This window comes from Podarcis raffonei, chromosome 8 (genome assembly GCF_027172205.1).
Source record: "Podarcis raffonei isolate rPodRaf1 chromosome 8, rPodRaf1.pri, whole genome shotgun sequence".
NCBI classification, from domain to species: Eukaryota; Metazoa; Chordata; class Lepidosauria; order Squamata; family Lacertidae; genus Podarcis; species Podarcis raffonei.
The window spans coordinates 308,184-329,412 of record NC_070609.1 but is presented as its reverse complement, the minus strand read 5'-3'; the positions used below and the strand labels follow the sequence as shown (position 1 = coordinate 329,412).

General features: G+C 51.2%; 1 protein-coding gene and 1 long non-coding RNA gene across 3 annotated transcripts; both read left to right on the top strand.

The window, feature by feature from the left end:
• The first annotated feature begins 125 nt into the window (after nucleotides 1-125).
• LOC128418183 (uncharacterized) lies at nucleotides 126-1,198 on the top strand. 2 transcript variants are annotated; one of them, XR_008331674.1, is made up of 2 exons: nucleotides 126-213; nucleotides 973-1,198. It is a non-coding gene; the product is annotated as an uncharacterized LOC128418183 (long non-coding RNA). The 2 variants fall into 2 exon arrangements; XR_008331673.1 differs by lacking the exon at nucleotides 126-213 and adding an exon at nucleotides 264-340.
• A 5,569-nt stretch (nucleotides 1,199-6,767) lies between these two features.
• On the top strand, nucleotides 6,768-19,112 carry SPINT2 (serine peptidase inhibitor, Kunitz type 2). Its single transcript, XM_053397615.1, has 7 exons — nucleotides 6,768-6,892; nucleotides 12,472-12,636; nucleotides 13,816-13,866; nucleotides 14,470-14,526; nucleotides 14,644-14,811; nucleotides 16,272-16,346; nucleotides 18,778-19,112. The coding sequence occupies exons 1-7, from the start codon at nucleotides 6,823-6,825 to the stop codon at nucleotides 18,942-18,944; spliced, it is 753 nt and encodes a 250-aa protein (XP_053253590.1). The 5' UTR covers nucleotides 6,768-6,822; the 3' UTR covers nucleotides 18,945-19,112.
• The last annotated feature ends 2,117 nt before the right edge of the window (nucleotides 19,113-21,229 follow it).

Here is a 21,229-nt window from a genome sequence, read left to right as displayed (position 1 = left end):
GCCCGCCGCCCCACCGCGCCTTATAGCGGGCGAGGGGCGGAGGGCGGGGCGGAGGGCGGCGGGGCGCCCCGCCCCACGGCGGGCCCGGACGGGGCGGGCGGCCCCCCAGCGCCACCTCCCGGCCGGCGCCGCCAGGGAGACCCGAAGGCTCAGCGTCCCGTTGCGCGGGGAAGTCTCCAGCCAGATGCCTCGGAGAGGCTGCCCTCTTGGCAGGTAGGCTGCCCTGGACGTGGAGGCTCCATGCACACACACCCCAAATATATATATATGCCTTTCTTCCGTGCATTTGTCTTTCAAGGCTGCCCATCATCTCACGGCGAGGGATTCCTCAAGAGGGAAGGTGCACAAAAGACCTTTTGGCCCCTTTATTCTTTGGGTCCTTCCGAACTGGGAGGCGAGAGTTTGGAGTGATGGGTGCCCAGTCCTTGGGGAGGGGCGGGGGGAGAAGGCGGGGTTGGAGTAGAGGGCAGAGGATGATTTGGGGATGGGGGAGTGGGAAGGCGGTGAGACCGCTCTAGGTCTTGAGCGGGGGTCTCCGTGCTTTGCCCATCCCCACAATTGCTCACAGCAGCTGAGTTCTGCCCTGTGGGAAGCGAAAGAGCGGGGGGGGGCAGCCCGGGAGGTGGGGGCCTCCTCCGGGAGAGGCGTGGGTCTCCCCGACCCACTTCTGAACCAGACAGCTGGGCAGGAAGGAAGGAGGGAAGGGAGGGAGACGCGCAGCTCCTCTGCCTGTTCTCGTCCTTCTTGCCAACGTGACGCCCACGGGCTGCAGATGGGGCTCCTCATCCGGGGAAGGGAGGCCTGTCACAAAATTTCGGGGTGCACAAATAGCAAACACACAGCCCACAGAAAACCAAGCCTTCACCCTTCGGATTTTAGGAAATATTCCCTAAGAAAACTACACTTTTAGCACACAGAAGAATCCCAAACAAGCCATCTTGGCTCTCTTTGTGACTCCAAATATTTCCTTAGAGCCCATTTAGGAGAAGGAAATAAAACTCGCATCCTAAACCTCGCTGCCTTGTGGGATTTTCCAGCAGAAGAAAAAGCTAAGGAATAAAAGCTGCACAAATCTGGAGTGGAGTCCCTGAGACGGTTGGATGGCACCTTGCACTGCGACTACTCTTATTATTATTTATAATATTTTTTATTGAATTTTCAATTTTACATTTCCAAATAAACATTTTACAAACTGAAATATCCAGTGACGTCCTTTCTTCTCTTTCCATGGTTCATTTTACATATCATACATCCCTGATTATTTTACTATAACTATTCAAATCATTTCTTCACTTTTACATCCATCAGAAATAATTTACTCTGTTGATGCTGCCAGCGTTTTGAGCTGCATAGGTATTTTCCATATATTCAATAAACGTTTTCCAATCTTCTTTAAACCTATGTTCTTCTTGCTCTCTTATTCTATATGTTAAATCTGCAAGTTGTGCATATTCTGTCACTTTAAGGTCAGCGGTTCAAAACCCCGTGACGGGGTGAGCTCCCGTTGCTCGGTCCCTGCTCCCGCCAACCTAGCAGTTCGAAAGCATGTCAAAGTGCAAGTAGATAAATAGGTACCACTCCGGCGGGAAGGTAAATGGCATTTCCGTGCGCTGCTCTGGTTCACCAGAAGCGGCTTAGTCCTGCTGGCCCCATGACCCGGAAGCTGTACGCTGGCTCCCTCGGCCAATAAAGCGAGATGAGCGCCGCAACCCCAGAGTCAGCCACGACTGGACCTAATGGTCAGGGGTCCCTTTATCTTTAACTTGTGCTAGCAAGTTCCTTTACTTAGCAGAGTTTACATTCCCCTTTTAAATGCACAGTGGATAACGGGTTGCAAGCTTGTGTAAGCCTCTCACTATTAGGTTCCTGGTAAGTTCCCTTATGTCCCTCTTAAAAGAATAAAAACGCCACAATCGTATGTAAAATATATAAAAAAGGTTTACTCACATTCAGTTCACAGTTGGATCCCTGAAGGCAGACTTAGTTACAAAGGATAAACATGTGGATCTATCCCATGGTGATAATCCCAGTGCCCTCTGTTGGCTGGAAGCTAACAAGGCATCTCTAGCTAAAAACTGCTCCAATGACGGAGGAAGTCAAAGAGAGGGGGGGGGAGCTGTGTGCCTTGTCCTTTTGTCACCTGGACAGGTAAGGTCACGCTCACCTCTAGTCACATGCAAAGGACGTATGTCCCAGCCAGGAGGAAACAGGAAGTTTTCCACTGGCTGGACCAAACATTCCCCTGCATGTCCACTCTAGGAAAACAAGGAATGTTGTACTTGACTGCTTGTACATTGTCTGTCCATATTAACTCTCTTAATTGTGATTGCTTCAATGGGAGATAGCCATAAAGGTGTTTTTCTTTCCAGCATATTTTTATATTTCTCCTAAGAAATATATATTTATATTTTCTTACTAAGAATGTGGTTCATAAAACTCTTGCAGATTTTAGCCTTCCCATACCAGACATGCATGCCAGCCGAATTTTTAATCTTGACCCTCTAAATCTAAGATGTCTGCATTATCCAATACACTCCATTCTTTTAACTAACACAGGCAAGCTGCCTCAAAATACATTTGCAAATCTGGCAGAGCAAAGCCTCCTCTTTCATTTGTATCTATCATACTTTTATGTTTAATTCTTGGCTTTTCCCCGTCAGATAATTTTGAGATATCTTTTTTCCATTCTTTGAAGCAGCTTAAATTATTCACAATTGGGATTGATTGGAATAAAAACAGCATCCAAGGCAATAAATTCATTTTCTACCTAACACGGGAGAGTTTCATTCTTCCCCATATATCCAACTCTTTCTTAATTTCTTTCCACAATTTAATATAATTATTTTCAAACAGGATGAGATTTCTTACTGTCAATCAAATTCCCAAATACCTAACTTTTTTTGCCTATTTTTAGACCAAACATCCTTTCTTTAAAAAATTTCAACTTCTCATCCATGTTTTGAAACAACATTCTGGTTTTATCTGAATTTACTTTAAAACCTGCCACTTCTCTTTGTGATAATGATATAACGTTTGTAAGTTTCCAAGAAGCTCTGTAGGAAGGTTTGGTAGAAATATTGTTTAAATAACATGGTAAGATAAGATATACATAGTGCAATATAAATGAAGAAATGTGAAGATATGTAATAACTACGGAAAATTATCAGACATGTTGATGGAAGTCTAAAAGAAAAAAGACGTGTGATGAATTCCTAATGTTTAATTGTGTTATAAATTTGTTTTTATTGGAAAATTAATAAAAATTATATACAAAAACCCCCCCAAAAAACCTGCCACTTCTCCAAACCTTTTAATTTCTTCTAATGCTTTGGGAACACTTTCCAAAGGTTGTTCTAGTGTCAGCACCACATCATCAGCAAATGTTCTTAATTTATAAACTCCACGTCCCACCTCAAGACATTTAATTTTCCTATTTCTCCTTATATTTCTAATGTCATAATAAACAACAGTGGAGACAGGGGACAGCCTTGTCTCGTTCCTTTTTCTATTTGGCATTTGTCTGAAAAAATATTATTTATTAATATATTTGCAGATTGATCTGCATAGATTGCTTTAATTCCTGCTAGGAAAGAATTTCCTATTTCCATTTTCTCAAAAACCTTGTTCATAAATGACCACGAAATATTGTCAAAAGCTTTCTCTGCATCTAAAATGATCAATGCAGCCTATTTTTCATTTCTTACTTCCAAATGCTCTATTAAATTAATTACATTTCTTGTATTGTCTTTCATTCTGCTAATCTTATTATTTGCACCCAGCCTGATTGGGTTGTACTCCGTACGCCTCCTTCTGGCAACTCCTGCAGCCCAGACGGTGCCCAGGGTCCTGCTCTGCTGTCCTTTGGGCCACGTCCGTGAGGCTGGTGGACCGATCCTTGAACTCGGTACAAGGCAGCTTCCTGCGTTTCCACAGGGAAGGGTCACCACTTACCAGTTCCAAAAGGGGAGCTCCTCTTCTTGGACGTCCAGCCCTGGGAATCAACACAACAGGCAGAAACTCCGAAGGGGCTTTTGGCATTTCCCTGACATTGTGGCGTAATTCTGGCATAATTCCTCTGAACCACAGCCCAAAATCTTTAGGCCCAGCCAACTCCCTCCCTCCCTCTTTCCCGTGGTCCTTCTTATCCTATTGGGGGCAGGGGGCCCTCCAAGCTGAATTTCCCCCTCTCTTCTGTTCAATTGTTCCTTTCATTTGCAAAAGCACTTTGTCCAAAGTGCTTTCCATAGAAGCAAAACACCATCAGAGGAAGGGAGGAGAGGGAGGTGACCAAGAAGAGGAGGACACCAGGATTTCCCCCTGCCCCAAAACAGGACCTTCTAGCGCCAACTGACCCAGGATGCTGACCCCTTGCTGACCCCTTGCTCTAGATACAGTTATTAAGATTTCATGGAGACCTCTTTGCTGTTTGAAGCCACCTGGGAAAGATCTGTATCCCAAAAAGTGCTAGATTTACGTATAAGCTAAACAAGCTACAGTGGTCCCTCTGGTTACAAACTTAATTCATTCTGGAGGTCCGTTCTTAAGCTAAAACAGTTCTTATCCTGAGGCATGCTTTCGCTAATGAGATCTCCGGCTCGCGATTTCCATTCGCATCCTGGGGCAAAGTTCGCAACCAGAAGTAGCTACTTCCGGGTTAGCAGAGCTCGTAACCTGAAGCGTTCATAACTAGAAGTGTTTGTAACCAGAGGTACCACTGTATAGCTTAGGGCCCCACTCTCTTGGGGGCCCCCCCAAAAAAATTAAAGGAAAAAACATTTCTGAAATATAAGATAAAAAACAAATAAAATAAAACCTACAGACAGCAAAAGTGTTTTGTGCTGTGTAGGCTCCTATTTATTATGTGCAAATAGCTTAGGGCCATCAATGACCATCTAGCATATATTCAACACCAAAAACAGTGACAATTTGTTGTTGGCAAAGGACAGCTGGACATAGAAAGGACCCCATTACCTTCAGGAGCTGAGGGCCTCATAAAATCTAAATCTGGCCCTGTTCCCGAAATGTGAAATGTAAATAATCGAAACATCAAAGCCAGGTGCCCTAATGGGAAGTCTGGAAGCAAGACTTTCCCATTACAGCCAGTCAGTCCCCCCCCGCCCCCCCCCCCGCGGATCATGGCAGCTGGCCTTCAGAAGAACTGCTGCCTCCAAGGACCCTGGAGCCAGAGGGAAGCCATCTTGGCTAGCCGTCATTGATAGCCTTCTCTTCCTCCCTGAATTTGTCCCACCCCAGTGGGCTGCCGTCCCTGCATCCTGTGGCAGTGAGTTCTGCAGTTTAATTCCTTTTCCTCAGCCCTGTTGGCATCCAGCTCCAACGTCTGACCCCACTGCCACCTGCGGTTTGGGAGAGGGAGAGCAACGGTCCTCTCCGCTTTCTCCAAACCACGTGGCGGCATTGTATGCTTGTGAAACACGGACCACTTATAAACGCCATCTCCAACTCCTCGAAAGATTTCATCAATGGTTTCTCCGAAAAATTTACACATCACTTGGGAAGACAGGAGAACTAATATCAGTGTACTGGATGAAGCAAAGATCACCAGTGTCGAAGCAATGATTCTTCAACATCAGCTTCGTTGGACTGGTCATGTGCAGATGCCTGATTATTGTCTTCCAAAGCAACTACTCTATTCCGAACTTAAAAATGGAAAGCGTAATGCTGGTGGTCAACAAAAGAGGTTTTAAGAATTTCTCAAGGCAAATCTTAAAAAATGTAGTATAAACACCAACAATTGGGAAACACTGGCCTGCGAGCGCTCCAGTTGGAGAACAGCCTTTCCCAAAGGTGTCCTGGGCTTTGAAGACACTCGAACTCAGGACACAAGGGAGAAACGTGCGAAGAGGGAGGCATGCTTGGCAAATCCACACCGGGATCAACTCCCGCCTGGAAGCCTATGTCTCCCCACCGCGGAAGGACGTGTGGATCCAGAACTGGCCTCCAAAGTCACTTACGGACTCACTGTTAAAACCGTGTTCATGGAAGACAATCTTATTCGGCTAAAGAAGATTGCCAAAGAAGGAGAAGAAAAATCAGACTCACCATAGCCAGACGGGAAACCCACCTCCAAAGTGGAATATGACCCAGGCTGAAAAAATAAACGGACAACCAGCATATAAATGAGGACTGCCATATGCCTGGAATTTCCCGGACACTGGCTCCACAGAGACGCCATAGTCCAGTGGCCTCCAAACTTTTCCAAAGAGGGCCAGATTGGATGAAGTGAAGGGCCATGAGGGCTGACCAAAGGGCCAAGCCAAGTTGTTGAGCTTTTTGTAGGATTGACGTTGTTGAGGATTTTACCCCAGGAAATAAACTGCCACGGGGCCGGATTAAGCCGACCGGCGGGCCGGATCAGGCCCCCCCCAAGGGAACTTTGGACATGCCTGGCAGTCTCTTGCGGACTCACTCTGAAGACCCTGTTGAGGGAAGACCATCTTCCTCCGCCACAAGAAGAAGAAGAAGATGTTCTCTTGCCTTTGTCTCCCTTCCGCCCCGCGGGAGCGCGCCAGCCCCACCGCCGGGATCCCGGAGTGCTGCTTCGGGGGCGCCTTCTTCCGGCGGGGCAACCCCCAACTCCACCTCCGCGGCCGCAGGAGCCGAGGGCGCCGGACACGGGCCGGCAGCAGCCGGAGGGGCGCGGCCCCGCCCAGGTGCAGGTGCGCCGAGGGGCGTGACTGGCCCTCCCTCCCTTGTGACGTGGGGCGCGGCGATTGGCGGCCCTGGCGCGGGGGCGGGGCTCACCTGCGGGGTCCGGGGGCGGCGGGCGCGGCGGGCGCAGTTGGGGCTTCGCAGGCGGCCAGGATGGGGCGCAGCGCGGGGCTGATCCTGATGGCCGCGATGGTGCTGGGCGCCGCCGCTGAGGCGCTGCCAGGTGAGGAGGGGGAATCACAGAAAGAAAGACGGGGGGGGGGTCCTCTCTCTCTCTCTCTCTCTCTCCCCCCCTTCCTGATGTGTTTTTTGGGGGGGCGCCGCCAACTGCCGGCCTCCCTCCCCCCTCCCCCCGGAAGGGGGCGGGCCTTCTCTTCGAGCCCCTCCCCCTCCCCGAGGGACAATGGCTGCCCGATCCCTTGTCTTTTTTGGGGGGGGGGTCCCATCCCTGGCCGGCCCCCCACTCCGCCCTGCTGCTCCTGTGGCTCCATGGGGCCCCGCGGGGCCTGGGAGGGGGTGGCCCCCTTGGGGTGGGGAGACCCCGGGGGGAGGGAGGGGCGCAGGCGGGGCGCGGCTCCCGGCGGCGCAGGTGGGCAGCTTCCCCTCCCCCCCCCGGAGGAGGCGGAGGAGGAGGAAGTGCTCTCTCTGCCCAGGTGTGTTTGCCAAGCCCCCCCCCCGCCCGTGCCCCTTGTTCCCGGTTCAGTCCCTCGGTGCCAGGTGCGAATTCTGCGCGAGGCGTGGGAGGGCTGGGAGGAGAGAGACCCCACTGGGCAGGGGCTGGCTGGCTGGGGGGCGGGTCTGTGCCAGGGGACGGAGCTGCCCCCCTCGCCCTGGGCTGCTCCAGGAGGCTGGCCTGCTGCCCAGATCGTGCCTGCTCTTCAAGTCGAGGAAGTTGTCTGTTTACAATCATAATAATTTAGTATATATACATCTGGCTGGGTTTGCCCCTCGTGGAGGGAGGAGTTGGGTCCCGAGTGTGGGAGCAAAAGCCGGATTGGCAGAGGCAGGGATGGCACAATGGGCCTAGTGTTGTGCCCCCTGGCATTCTTGCCAGTTTGGGCATTACCTGGGACAGCACACCTGTCTGCCTGCAGAACTCCTGGCTGCTTTGGTTTTATTTCCGGAAAGCCTTTTCTTGCCTGCCACCCCGGGATGGGATTTTGAGGCTGTGCTCCCTGGACCCAAGTGGGCAAGATCCCAGAACTGGAAAGTTGGAGGGGACTCCAGAGGTCATCCAGTCCCACCTGCGCCTGGTCCAGAGAGCTCTTTGTTTTCTTAGCGAGGAGAGAGAAACCTCCCTTCCCTGCTTTGTGGGCCAAAGAAAACAGCCTTTCTGGGTCAGGCTCCTCCTCCTGAACTGGCCTGACCGGGTGCAAAGGCAACCTGATCTGCCTGAGCTCCGCAGGGCTGGGCGGCCAGTCTCAAACTGGTTCAGCCTGTTTGTGGTGAGGTCACCGGAGCCGCTCTCCCTGAATCACCGGCCAAGGGGCCTGTCTGGCTCGGAGTTCGAGCTCTGCCCCATGGAGACCAGACTTCCTGGTGGGGAGGGGGCATCCTTCCTTTTTATTATTATTACTATTATTATATTTATTACATTTAAACAAATCCTTATTGTGCTCATTACATATTTGCTCAATCGAGCTTCGACTCCCCCCCATATGGTTGCCATAATTCATTATTACTTCATAGCATTTATACATTTTCCCATTTACGTTTCACTTAATCACAAATTTTAAAATAAATATTAAAAGGTACAAATTCTTAACGTTGCAAGTTTGTCTTCCGACAACCCTGCTAGTGGGGTATTGGTTATTCCTTCCATGTCCTGCTCACCTTCCTTAAACCTGCAAAAGAGCAGAACAGGACTACCCCCTTCTCTTAATTAAAAATAATAATTCTTTTTTTGTGTGTAAAAAAAAATTACAAAAACAAATCCACAATAATAAAAAGGAAAAACTTTTACCATATCCATATATGAGATTCTCTGAATCTTGTGACTTATCCCCTGCATCTCATTACATTCTCCACATTTTTCATTCTCTAAATTGTCCATATTAGGTTTTTTTTTATTGTCCAGCCAGCGTTTTTATTTGATTACAATGGTCTCCTAAGTAAACTATAATTTCTCCCTATTTTTTAAAAAAGTCCTTATCTTCTTGATTCCTGAGCCTCCCAGTCAGTTTTGCCATTTCAGCATAGTTTGGTTTTTTTAAAAAATCTAATTCTTTCAACATAGAACAGCATCACACTGGACGGATAAATAGTGGAATATCCCATCCTAACCCAGAAGGTTAGTCTAAGGCAATACATGCGAATTAGCAACCAAATGATGCAAATTCTTCTCCCCAAACTGCTGTTTGTACAGAAGGCGATAAACAATTTTAAGTTAGCCGAAAAGGTTTTCTGTTGTGAAGGGTGTCCTCTGATTTTCATTTCTTGGCCTTGCCACTTGCATCATGAAGCTGTGAGATTCAGTCACAGAAGAGTCTTTGTGCTTCAGGCCTTGGGCCAATTTCATTTTATGATCTGATTTTTCCACAAGTGCTTTTTTATGGCCAGGCTTTGTTGGGCCAGTTTGCCAGAGAACTTGAGCAGTTCTTGTTTTCATCCGTGAGCTGCCTTGAGTTCCTGGCGGGGGAAATGGTGGAGTACAAATAAATATGTCAATAATAATCCTAAGAGACGCCCCCTAAATTCTCCCAGCATCTCCTAAGAAGAGGACTTGTTAAAGTTTAAGCTGTTAAATTAATATTGTCTCCTTGGAGGTTGAGAGACATTTTGCCCAGTAATTGCTTTTATTTGGGTTCTTTCTCTCCTACATCCCCTTCTTTTAGGACGGACATGTCCGGCTCCCAAGAGACTGCGATCTGCTCCCAGTATAAAAAAACTGGCAGTGATCTCTCCATTGTCCTTGCCAAGAGCTGTTGAGCTTTGGATAGGGGGGGGGGAATGCAAAAAATTGCTGACACCACAGTTCACTGCCCTCCCCCCTCCTCCCCCCATTGTGGGGGTGGGGACATTCTTTTAAATTTTTTTATTTATTTTCAATGCAAAATTACAACAAAATTACAAACATTGAATCCGAAATAAAACAGTACAAACAAGAAAAAAAAGAACACAAAAGAAAAAAAGAACAACAAAAACAAAAACACACACCTACAAATAAAACCATATCATTCTAATCTGGTCATTACATACCTATATGGTGGGGACATTCATTGTCCACTTGATTTAATCCCGAGATCAGTCAGGATCTACCTGTCGAGGGTTGAACATGTCTTCTCTCAGAGGGTAACCCAACTGAGCTGAGCCCCTGGGACAGCTGCCCGGCGTGTAGAAGGAAGACTTCTCCCAGATGTGGCCTCTGTGCAAAAGGACACCCCCCCCGGACTGCTTCGCATGGAGGGAGGAATTGACTCCCCTTGCCTCCCCCCCAGGCAGACTGGGTCCCACCGCAGTCGAGGGCGGCTCTCCTGCAGCCCTCCCTTCCCAGCAGGAGGGTAGCTGTGCCTCTGCCCATGTGAAGAGTTCTGCCAGTGGTTGGGGAAAGTGCCTTTGAGGTTGCTGCTGCTGCTTTGCCACAAAGGGAGGAGGAGAGTTTTGCCTGGAGCGTCACCCTGGGGGCCGGGCTAAGGGAAGGCAGCCTGCGTATGCTCAGAGGCACACTTTCCCTCTCCTTGTGCCGCAGCATCCCCAGCAAAGCCTTGAACTCCGGCTCGCCCTTCTTTTGTTATTGAGCTTTTATCTTTTAATAGCTGGGAATGTTATAAAAACACACACACTGTGAGCCTGAGAAGAGATTAACTCCAAAGGGCCGCCCAGCTCCATATTTAGTTCTGCATTTAACTCCTAAGTTAGAGAGAAAGCAGAAAACTCCAGTAGCATAAACAGGAAGCAGATACTCTGGGTAGCTGTGCAAACTTGGCTTATCTGTGGGAGAAGCAAATGGGAATCGTCCGCCCCAAGAGGTAGTTGAATCCTGTTTAAAAACAGCGGCTTTCCTGTGGAGGCCGTGACTTTGGTTCACGGAAGGCTCCAGAAATGGGTGCCAGTTGGCCAATTGTGTTGGCTGTCAGGTGTCAGTTGGAGATTGGCAGCTGGAGCAGTCAGGGAAAGAGGGAGACAGAAATATCTATCTATCTATCTATCTATCTATCCAGGGCAGGATTTACATATAAGCTAAACAAGCTCTAGTTTAGGGCCCCACTCGGTTGGGGGCCAGAAAAATTTAAAGGGGAAAAAACCTGGATGTACATGTCCAAAATATAGAATTAAAAAAAAAGATTAAACCTACATACAGCAGCAGTGTTGTGTGTTGTGTGGGCTCCTATTTGTTATGTGCAAATGGCTTTAGATACCTCTTAGGTCCATCAATGACCCTGTAGCATCTATTCAACACCAAAAAACAGTGACAATTTGCTGTTGACCAAGGACAGCTGGACATAGAAAGGGCCCCGTTACCTTCAGGAGCTGAGGGCCTCATGAAACCTCAATCTGGCCCTGGGTTCGAGTGCTGGACCAGGACCTGGGAGACCAGGATTGGAATCCGCGCTTCAGCTGGGAAGCTCACAGGGTTCAGCTTTCTTCCCCCCCCCCCAAATAGGGAAGGGCCTGAAAGTTTGGGGAGCGGCTGCTATCATATTCCTTGTAGCGACTCACTGGTTAAATCTGGCTATATCTATCTGTCTGTCTGTCTATCTGTCTATCTATCTGGATTAGCAAAAAGCCTTTTATTCATTAAGTAGATCCCATCAGGAAAAGAACAGAGTCTTGTGTCGCTTTTGAGACCGATGGATTTATCATGCTGTGACCCCCCCTTTGGGGTGCCAGGTCCCACACTCATTTTCCCTTCGCCCCTCTAGGTAGGGCAGGGAGCCCCCCCTCTGCCTGAAACCCAGAGAGGCACTGCTGCCGGTCAGTGCAGGGAGCAAGGCGCACCAATGGCCTGACTCTGCGGGAGGCAGCTTCTGGTGTGGGTGGGGGTCCCGCTTCCCCACGAAAGAGACCCAGGAAAAGCGGCTTCTCTCGCACTGCTGCACCACCAGCTGTGCCATCATCCTGCAGCTCCGACTTTGTGACGTCGCCGTCTGGCGGGGGGAGAGCATTTACGGCCCGTGGGGGAAACACCACAAATTCTCTGGTGGCCCTTTGAGCGCCAGAGGCGGAGCGGAGTTAATTGAAACACCCGAACTCCTGGGAATGTCAGTCTCTGGCGTCTCGCTCAATGCAATGGGGACATCCTCTCCACCGCTCAGGAGCAGCTGCCAGCAGAGTTTGCACCTCTGGGCCTGGAGCTGCCACCCTCCCTAGCGAAGAGGGTGCAGCTGCTTCAGAGCGCCCCCCCCCCCCGGTCTGTGGGGTGCGCATCTTGCCTCCTCTCCCCGGTGCCCCGTTTTGCTGCCGCGGGGTTGGAGTCGAGCCAAGTTCCTGGGCTGGAGAAGGAGGAAGTTTTGTCTCCTTCACTTTGGTTGCTTCAAGGGCAAGTCGGCCAAAGCTGGTTGCAGGCAACTTGCAGCAAAGAACACAAAAATTAAAAATTGTGCCAGCAAGCAAGACACTGCAGTGAATTGCTACGAGAAATACGATAGCAGCCGCTCCCGAAACTTTCAGGCCCTTCCTCATTTGGGGTGGAAATAAAGCTGAACCCAGTGAGCTTCCTGGCTGAAGCGGGGATTCGAATCCTGGTCTCCCAGGTCCTGCTCCAGAACCCTCAGCCTCCCCTCCTTCCCCCTGCCCCTCTGGATATGTCCCCTCCTTGTCGCAATAGCCACTGAGCCTGCTGGCCCCTCTGCTTCCTTCCAGACGACTGCTACCTGCCCAAGGTGGTAGGGCGTTGCCGCGCCGCCTTCCCTCGCTGGTGGTTCAACGCCTCCAGCCAGGCCTGCCAGGAGTTCATCTACGGCGGCTGCCGGGGAAACGCCAACAATTTTGTCTCGGCCGACAAGTGTCGCCAGATCTGCGCTGCAGGTGAGTGGGGGGTGTGGGGTGTTATTTTTTATTAAGTTTTGCATGACATTTAAATTCAAACACACCCATCGCCGCCTCTCCCTTGACTTCCCTCCGCCCTTCCATGGTTACCATTATCAACCCAATTTTCCATCTGCTTCTCTTTTTTGCTCTAGGAATATTATCCATTTTTCCTTTGGGGGGGTATATTACAAGCATTACTCTGACCCTGCTAAAGTTTTTAGTTGTTTACAATTAAAATTAATTGTATTAATTGTTATATGTGTATATATAATTAGATTTCTTACCCACTGGCCACCAAAAGGTCCCAGGGCAGGTTGCAACGATATACGCACAAATGATTGCAAAACATGAAACAAGGATATTAAAAATCAATTTGCAACAATCCGTATGTTTGCCCCTATTTTGGGGGACTCGGTATTAGGAAAATTTCCACTCTACACTATCTATGTATAAGGTGGCCCCCAATTTTCAACATTATTTTATCAGAAAAATGCATAGTCTTATACACAGAAAAGTACAGTCAATAAACCACAACAACTGCGATGATTTGCAAGCCCCCAGGTGGACTGGAGGTCCCTTTTGAGATACCTCTTCAGGCAAGACCCAAATAGAATGGAGGACATTTTTTCCAAAGTCTGCCTGGCACCTCTGGTGAGGTGGACTTTCTGGCTTCATCATCATCATCATAAATAAATATTTTTTTTATTTATACCCTGCCCATCTGGTTGGTTTCCCCAGCCGCTCTGGATGGCTCCCAACAGAATGTTAAAAATACAATAAAATATCACACATTAAAAACAGGGCTGCCTTCAGATGTCTTCTCAAAGTCAGATAGTTGCCTATCTCCTTGACATCTGCTAGGAGGGCGTTCCACAGGGTGGGCGCCACCACTGAGAAGGCCCTCTGCCTGGTTCCCTGCAACCTCACTTCTTGAAGGGAGGGAACCGCCAGACGGCCCTCGGAGCTGGACCCCGGTGCCCTTCATCTTCTCCTGCTTTTCACACATTGGGAGGGGAGCAGACTCGACGTCTCCCCCTTGCCAACCCAGGAGCTTGGGAATATGATCTTCCCCTTTGCTGAAGAGCTGCTGTGTCCTGGCGGTCTCCCCCCGGGCTCAGGGCCCACCTGGGGGGGGGTCTTGACTGCGGCCGCCTGACACTCTCTCTTGGCTTTCAGATGGCGGCCAGGGGGGCACAGAGGGAGAAGCAGCAGCACCCACCAGCAAGGGTAAGGAGATGGGTGAGAAGGTCTCGGGGGGGGGGGGAGGCTGCCTTCCCCCAGGGCCTGGGAGCTCTGTGCCCTGACCCTCCTTGCACAGGGAGACTCATGGCACCCTGCCCCCCCCCCCAGAATGGGTGGCCTTCCTCGCAGGGTCCAGTGTGGGCTCTGAACTCTGGAGGAAGGGAAAGGAGATTGTTAGCCGCTTTGAGACTCCTTAAGGAGAGGGACGTGGGTGGTGCTGTGGGTTAAGCCGATCAGAAGGTCGGCGGTTTGAATCCCCGCGACGGGGTGAGATCCCGCTGCTCAGTCCCTGCTCCTGCCAACCTAGCAGTTCGAAAGCATGTCAAAGTGCAAGTAGATAAATAGGTACCGCTCTGGCGGGAAGCTGCTCTGGTTCGCCAGAGGCGGCTTAGTCCTGCTGGCCACATGACCTGGAAGCTGAACACTGGCTCCCTCGGCCAATAAAGCGAGATGAGCGCCACAACCCCAGAGTCGGCCACGACTGGACCTAACGGTCAGGGCTCCCTTTACCTAAGGGGAGTGGAAGGTGGGATACCAAGTCCAAACTCTTCTTCTGGAATGACTTGCTTTGCCTTCCCTCCCTGACAGCCGCGTCTGGATCCAGCCACCGCCGTCTGCCAGGAGACGACCGAAAGGGCTTCCAAGGTAACTGGGTGGGGCGGGGGTGGCAGCTGAAGGGGGAGAGGTGGCTCCAGCCCCCCACCAGTTCTGGCCTCTCTCCAAGGGCACCTCTGAGTCTCATTTTCCTCTCCCCCCCCCCAGAGTTTTGCGCTGCCCCCCCAGAGGTTGGGCGCTGCCGCGGAGCCTTCCCTCGTTGGCACTTTGACCTGGAGACCCGTACGTGCAAGATGTTCATTTTTGGCGGCTGCGGGGGCAACAAGAACAACTACGACTACGAGGAGCACTGTCTCCAGTGCGCCAGAGATGGGGGTAAGAAGGGGCAGGCTGGGCGCCCAGGCCAGACCCCCCCCAAGGGCTCACATCCTTGCCCCGGGTGGAAGGGCAGATTCCCCCCCTCCCCAAAATCCAAGGAGATTTGGAAAAGTTCCAGAGCCTCCTCACTCCCTTTTTAAAACTTTTATTGATTTGTTAGCCAAGGGGAAAAGGGCAAACTTAACAAAAAGAGAGAAAAGGGAACCGAAAATTTAAACCACGGAAGCATCACGTCATGGAGGGACAAAAGGGCACAGATCCAGCACTGCTCCAGAGTATGTTCCCTTAGCAAAGAGTAAAGATTTATAGAAATAAAAGCCTTCTCCGCCTGGGAGTCTCATCCTAAAGGAGATTAGAGGTTCTCCACCGTCTCAGGTGAGCCAGGTCTTTGTCCTGGTGGCTCTGAATGTGCCTCCGTGTTTGTCGAAGGCGTATCTTGTCATGCCTTGTCACAGAGGAAGAAAACCGGTCCTTCGGGCTCTGCCTTCTCGATCCTATTAGTTCCAGGAGGGCCATTTGCCAAAGCCTTGAATGTGGGCTGGCCGGTTTATTAAGACTCGAGGTTTCCTGGATTTGGCAATGCGGCCCCCGGCTGCTGCTTCGAGGTGTTTTAGAATTCAGCTCCTTCCTTCGCTTCTGCCCTCCAGAGACCTGCCAGGAAGGCCCCGATCCTGTCCTCACCAGGCCTCCATTTGGGCTGGGCTCTGAGGACTCACAACTCCCCATGGCTTCTGCTGGAGCATGGATTGATGGATTGAATTTATATACTGCTCTATACCCAGAGGGCTCAGGGCAGTTTACAGAAAAGATCACAATATATAAAATCAAAATAAGAACAATAACCCAATAATTACCCCCCCCAAAAAAGAGCCACATTTTAAAAGGGTATGGGATGTCGATCAGGTCAACCAAAGGCCTGGTTCAAAATGAACGTTTTTGCCAGGCGCCTAAAGGTGTATAATGAAGGCACCAGGTGAACTTCCCTGGGGAGAACATTCCAGAGATGGGGAGCCACTACAGAGAAGGCCCCGTTCTTGTGTTGCCACCCTCCCCATCTCTCAAGGAGGGCCTCAGAGGATGATCTCAGGGTCCGGGTAGGTTCATATGGAAAGAGCCGGTCCTGGAGGTATTGCGGTCCTGAGCCATTTAAGGCTTTAGAGGTCAAAACCAGCGCATTTGGCCCTTGGCTCCCCAGGACAGGGAGGCAGTGGGTGCCGCCCAGCCCCTTCTCACCCGCTGGCCTTTGTCCTGGAGGAGAGGGCTCTGTGGGGCTCCTGGGCACAAGGCCCTGCTCTGCCCCACAGCCAGAGGAAGGGAAACGCCAGGAGGGGAGAGCGTTGCTCTGGTGCCCGGATCCTGCTTTGGGGTTCTCGATTGGAGCACCCAGTGTTTCCCCCTTGGGCCTGATCCAGCCGCAGGTCTCCCCTTCCATTCTGACACGTCTCCCCACTTTTCAGAGTTAACGGAGGAGCCGTTGGAACCCAAGCAGCACAGCCACCTCTTCCCGGACCCCATGATCCACTCCACCAGAGGTAGGTGCCTGGGGGGGGAGTTGGGGGGGCAGGGGGGGTCGCAGTGCCAGGCCTCTGACTCTCCTGGAAGAGGCCAGGGGCTGCAGTGTTTGTCATTTAAACTCTACTCAATGGTGCTCCAGAGCAGAACTCTGAGATATACCGTATTTTTCGCACCATAGGGCGCACCGGACCATAGGGCGCACCCAGTTTTTAGGGGGGAAATCAAGGGAAAAAATTTTTTTCCCCAGCCCCAAAGAGCAGCGTACAGGCTGCGCACAACCTCTCCTTGCTGGAGGGGTTGCGCCCAGCTATGGAGCAAGCCAAGGCAGCCAGCGGGATGGATCCCGCTGGCTGTTTTGGCTTCCCCTTTAGCCCCGTGCAGCCTCTACTTGCCAGGAGGGGCTGCGTGGGGCTAAAGAATCCATAGCCCCGTGCAGCCTCTCCTTGCCGGAGGGGATGCGCGCAGCTATGGAGCAAACCAAGGCAGCCAGCGGGATGGATCCCGCTCGCTGTTTTGGCTTCCCCTTTAGCCCCGTGCAGCGTCTCCTTGCTGGGAGACGCTGCGCAGGGCTTTTCTGGCTTTACTGGGAGGTGGGGGGATTCACCCACCTCCCGCAAAACCGGCAGAAGCCGCGCAACTCCTTTAAAGAGATCGCGGCTTCTCCTGGTTTTTCTGGGAGGTGGGAGAAGGGACTGATGCGGCCAGTCAGTCCCTTCTCCCTCCTGTGGAAAAGCCCGCAAGAGCGCACGGAGCTTGTGTGCAGCTCTTGGGGGCTTTTCCCGCCTGCCTCCCCCCTGCATTCGCTCCATAGGACGCACACACATTTTCCCTTGCTTTTTAGGAGGGGAAAAGTGCGTCCTATGGTGCGAAAAATACGGTAGTTGGCCTCGGTGAAGATTTGACATTTTCATCCCCAAAAAAGTTTTTGATTTGAGTTTCTACTGAAATGAGGCTTCATTTTAATGTTGTATTTTAATCTTGTTTTTAAGTTGTATTTTAATCAATTGTTTTTATACCTGGTGTTACCCGCCCTGAGCCCAGTCTTGGCTGGGGAGGGCGGGGCATAAATACTACTACTAATAATGATAATAATTATATAGTTAGCAGAGTAGAAACTTAAACACGTTGTAGGATTCCTCAAAAATAGACCAGAGGCAGTTATATTTCAGCCAGCAGAGCTTTACTGCTACTGACGGCAAAGGAGCATAATGGTCACAAATCCAATACAAAAAATAAATAAATCCTTCCTTTGAAGAAAAAGTGTGCATGCACACTTCTTCAGATACCATAGCATGCACACGAAAGCTCATACCAATAACAAACTTAGTTGGTCTCTAAGGTGCTACTGGAAGGAATTTTTTTTTTTATTTTGTTTCAACTATGGCAGACCAACACGGCTACCTACCTGTAACTAGAACAAATACATTCAGGGTTGGCCCTGTCCATAAGAAATCCACTTGCAGCAGGCTTAACTTAAACTTACCATAACTTATAATAAGACTAAACTTTAAGCATACAATGTACAGAACACCAGAAGGAAAAGAGACAGAGAGAGAAAGTGAAACCCAGGCTCACTCCTCCTGGCCTAACCATTATAGTTTGCACGACCTTGACTGAAAGAGATAACAGGACCAGTTTAAACCAGCTGTATTCCTTTTCTGAAGGAAACCCAAACACCAGGAGCTTTCTGCTTGCCTCTTTCAAACAGAGAAGCTTCCTGAACCCTCTTGAATTAAGGAGAATAGGAAAGACCTCGAGACATCAGATCAATACTTTCTGCACTAAGAAATGCAAAGGGACAGTGTTTGGGGAGCCTCTGAAATCCAGAGGAGATTTGCCAGGGGGGCTGGCGAAGCCTTTTCCCTCGGGTCTGTCGCTTGGGGGCATCTGCTCCTAGTTCCCCCCAGCTGGCAGGTTTCCTGGCTCTGCCTCCAGCCTCTCCCAGGAGCTTCCCATTTGGGGAACTGGCCTTAAGAGCGGCGCAGTCAGAAGGGCGTCTCCAAAGGCAGAAATCGCCATGGAAGATGCAACATCTCTTGGTTTCTCCTCCTGGGGGCCAAGAAGTCTCGGCTGCAACCAGTCATAGATGTGTTCTCTGATCTCTTCAAATTCCTCGAACTTTAATCTGTTTCTGTTAATAGATCTCTATATGTAGGCCATTTCACTATTTATTTGTTTTATTGAGGTTGCTTCTATTGGAGACCACCGCCATGGGGCTTTTTGTTCTAATTAATCTTTATGTCCCCCCCCCCACGCTTTGAAGAGTGATATCCTGATAATATGGTTATGAAATCCTTCGTGTATTTTCCCTTTGTTATAGCACAAATAAGCATGTCCTTCCAGATCTAACAGATCTGCATTTTCTAACTTAATCCAATCTCGGATCCAGGTAACGCAGGCAGCTTCATAATAACTTCCCCTGACACTTTAACCCTTTCCCCTCCGCAGCGGTGGTGCTGGCGGTGCTTCTGGCCCTGATGGCGGCTGCCCTGCTGGGCTCCATGGTGCTCTTCCTGGTCAAGATCTGCCGGAAGAACCCGCAGCTGAGCCTGGGGCCGGTCTGGAGCACCCTGGACGACAAGGAGTACCTGATGAGCAACGCCTACACCCTCTGAGCCCCAGGGGCAGGCGGGCTCCCTCTGGCCGGCTGGGGCTCCAGCTGCATGTAAATAATGGAGGCGAGGGGCTCTCCCCCCGCCCTACCCGCCCCCTCTCTGGGGCCAGCTTTGTAGAACACACTTGGATCATAAATCTCCCCCAGGGAGGGGGCTCCTTTCTCATGACGCTGGTTGTCTCTCCAAGTTTGCTAGCCCCTTCTCTTCTAAGCACAGCCGCCGGGAGCAGGAACACGGTCGGGGGGCAGGGGGGGCTATATCTGGGGCCCCACCTCCCCGGAAAGGTTACTTGGAGCATGGGGGAGGCCTGTGCCCCAAACATGGAAGGGAAGGGCGCCTGGGCAAACGCAAGAGCCCCAGGATGCACGGCCTGCCCCTCTCCCCCCATTTATCACAGCCCCCAAGCAGTGCAAGTCGGGGGGGCACCTCCCCAGCCTTGGGATCCACTGCTGTTCCCAGATTCCTGTGGGTCTGGTCTGTGGGAAATGCTCAACGCAGGCGGTGAAGCCCAGTTGTTACAGCAGGTGGTGTGGTTTTTTTTGGGGGGGGGGCACAACGCTGGAGTCCCTGACTCTGTGAAGCTGTGACTCCTCACTGCAGGGTAGAGATGTGAAGGTAGAGAAGGAGAAATTGGCCAGGTGGGGGCCCTCTTATCCCCCCCCCAGTGGTACGAAATTTTGCTTTGTAGGGCAAGGAGCGAAGCATCTCCCACTGAATGTTCATTCCCCTGCCCCAGTCTTCACAGCGCTGCTCCTGGGAGTTGGGGGGGGGAGGTCAAAGTCTCTGTGGGGTCCGGAATGCCCTGCCTCTGCCTGGGCACGGTCTTTGCTGCAGGGAGCGGCCTGTGTTTTTGCGGACTTTGCCGTCTGTTTTATGGCCTCTTGCTGCGAGGGGGTGGAAAGGGACGGCGGCTGCTGTTTCTGCTTCCAGGGAGACTCCAGCCATTTTTCACAGCCCCAGACAGACCCCCCTGGGTGTCCCTGAGCCCCACAAGCCACAGGTGCTGTGCTTGCCCGGAAGGGGGCTGGCCCTGGCCCTGCTCTCCGCAGAAAGACACTCCCCAGGCAGGCAGGATGATCCCCCCTTCAAGGCCGGCTTTGCTTTGGCCCCTTCCGCTCCTCCCTGAGCTGCTCCTGCCTTCTTCAAGGTTTCTGTTTTCCGTGTGTGTCCAACTCTGCTGGCTACGCTCTTTTGTTTTGGATCAATTGAAGTGAGTTCTAGTTCCACGTTTTCCGGAGAGGCCTTTCCTCTCTGTCTGAGCTGCTGCCGCAGCCGCCTTCCCTTCCCTCCACCTGCAGCTTCTCCATCCTGGCCCCTTTCCTGGCCTTCACAGGTGTGCTTTCCAGGTGTCCCTGCCAGAGTCATTGCAGCAGGAGGAGCTTCAGGAGAGGGGGAAAAAAGGAGGCAGGTTTTCAGTTTGGTCCAAGTCCTCCTGTGTGGCCTTGCAATCACCTTCTGAAACTGGCTGCCCTGAACATGTCTGCATCTTCCTGATCTTTGGGGGACCATCCGGCTCCCGCTGCAGGGCTGGCCGGCAGGAGGAACAGGCAGGCCACTTAGCTGAGAGTCGTGAGGCCTGCCTGGCTCCTCCCTGGGAGCTGAGGCTGCTGGACCTCCTCCTTTGGAGAAAACAAGGAACTGACTCCCATTTATTCCCCCCTCCCCCTGATGGGCAACCAGGGCACCTCCCTCTGAGCAAAATCCGACTTGTGTGTAGCATTCAGTGGGTTTTTATACTTTTTTAAAAAATTGAAACTTGATTGCGTCAAATCTTTTGGAATTGTTCTTTTAATTGCCTTTTTAAATCTGGAAGGTCTTTGAATAAAACAGATCAAACTCTTGTGGTGCTTGGAGTCATCTTGTGCTGGACACCCTGTGTGTGTGTGTGTGTGTAGCTTTCAGGGGGGGGGGACCCCTGGCTCTTGAGAGGGAAGGGAAGGCAGAGAGGCAGCAACCCCTGTACCCCACCTGGGGGAAAGCCTAAAAGCCTCGTCTCTCTCTGTATCCCCCTTAAGGACAAAGCCATTGGGGGCAGCTGCCTGGGTACCATTCCTGCTCCAGGCCTGTTCTGTGTGTTCACCTGGGGTGACTTCTGTGGCGGAGAGGGGAGTCTAGCCCAGTAGACCTGAAGGAGCATCTCCACCCCCATTGTTCAGCTCCAAGGGCCTTCTGGCGGTTCCCTCCCTGCGAGAAGTGAGGTTACAGGGAACCAGGCAGAGGGCCTTCTCGTTAGTGGCACCCACCCTGTGGAACGCCCTCCCACCAGATGTCAAGGAAATAGACAA

Coding starts and splice junctions, on each gene's coding strand:
- SPINT2 (XM_053397615.1), top strand. CDS start 6,823: ATGGGGCGCAGCGCGGGGCTGATCCTGATGGCCGCGATGGTGCTGGGC. Junction 6,893..12,471: donor CGCCGCTGAGGCGCTGCCAG/GTGAGGAGGGGG, acceptor GCTTCCTTCCAG/ACGACTGCTACCTGCCCAAG. Junction 13,867..14,469: donor AGCAGCACCCACCAGCAAGG/GTAAGGAGATGG, acceptor CCTCCCTGACAG/CCGCGTCTGGATCCAGCCAC.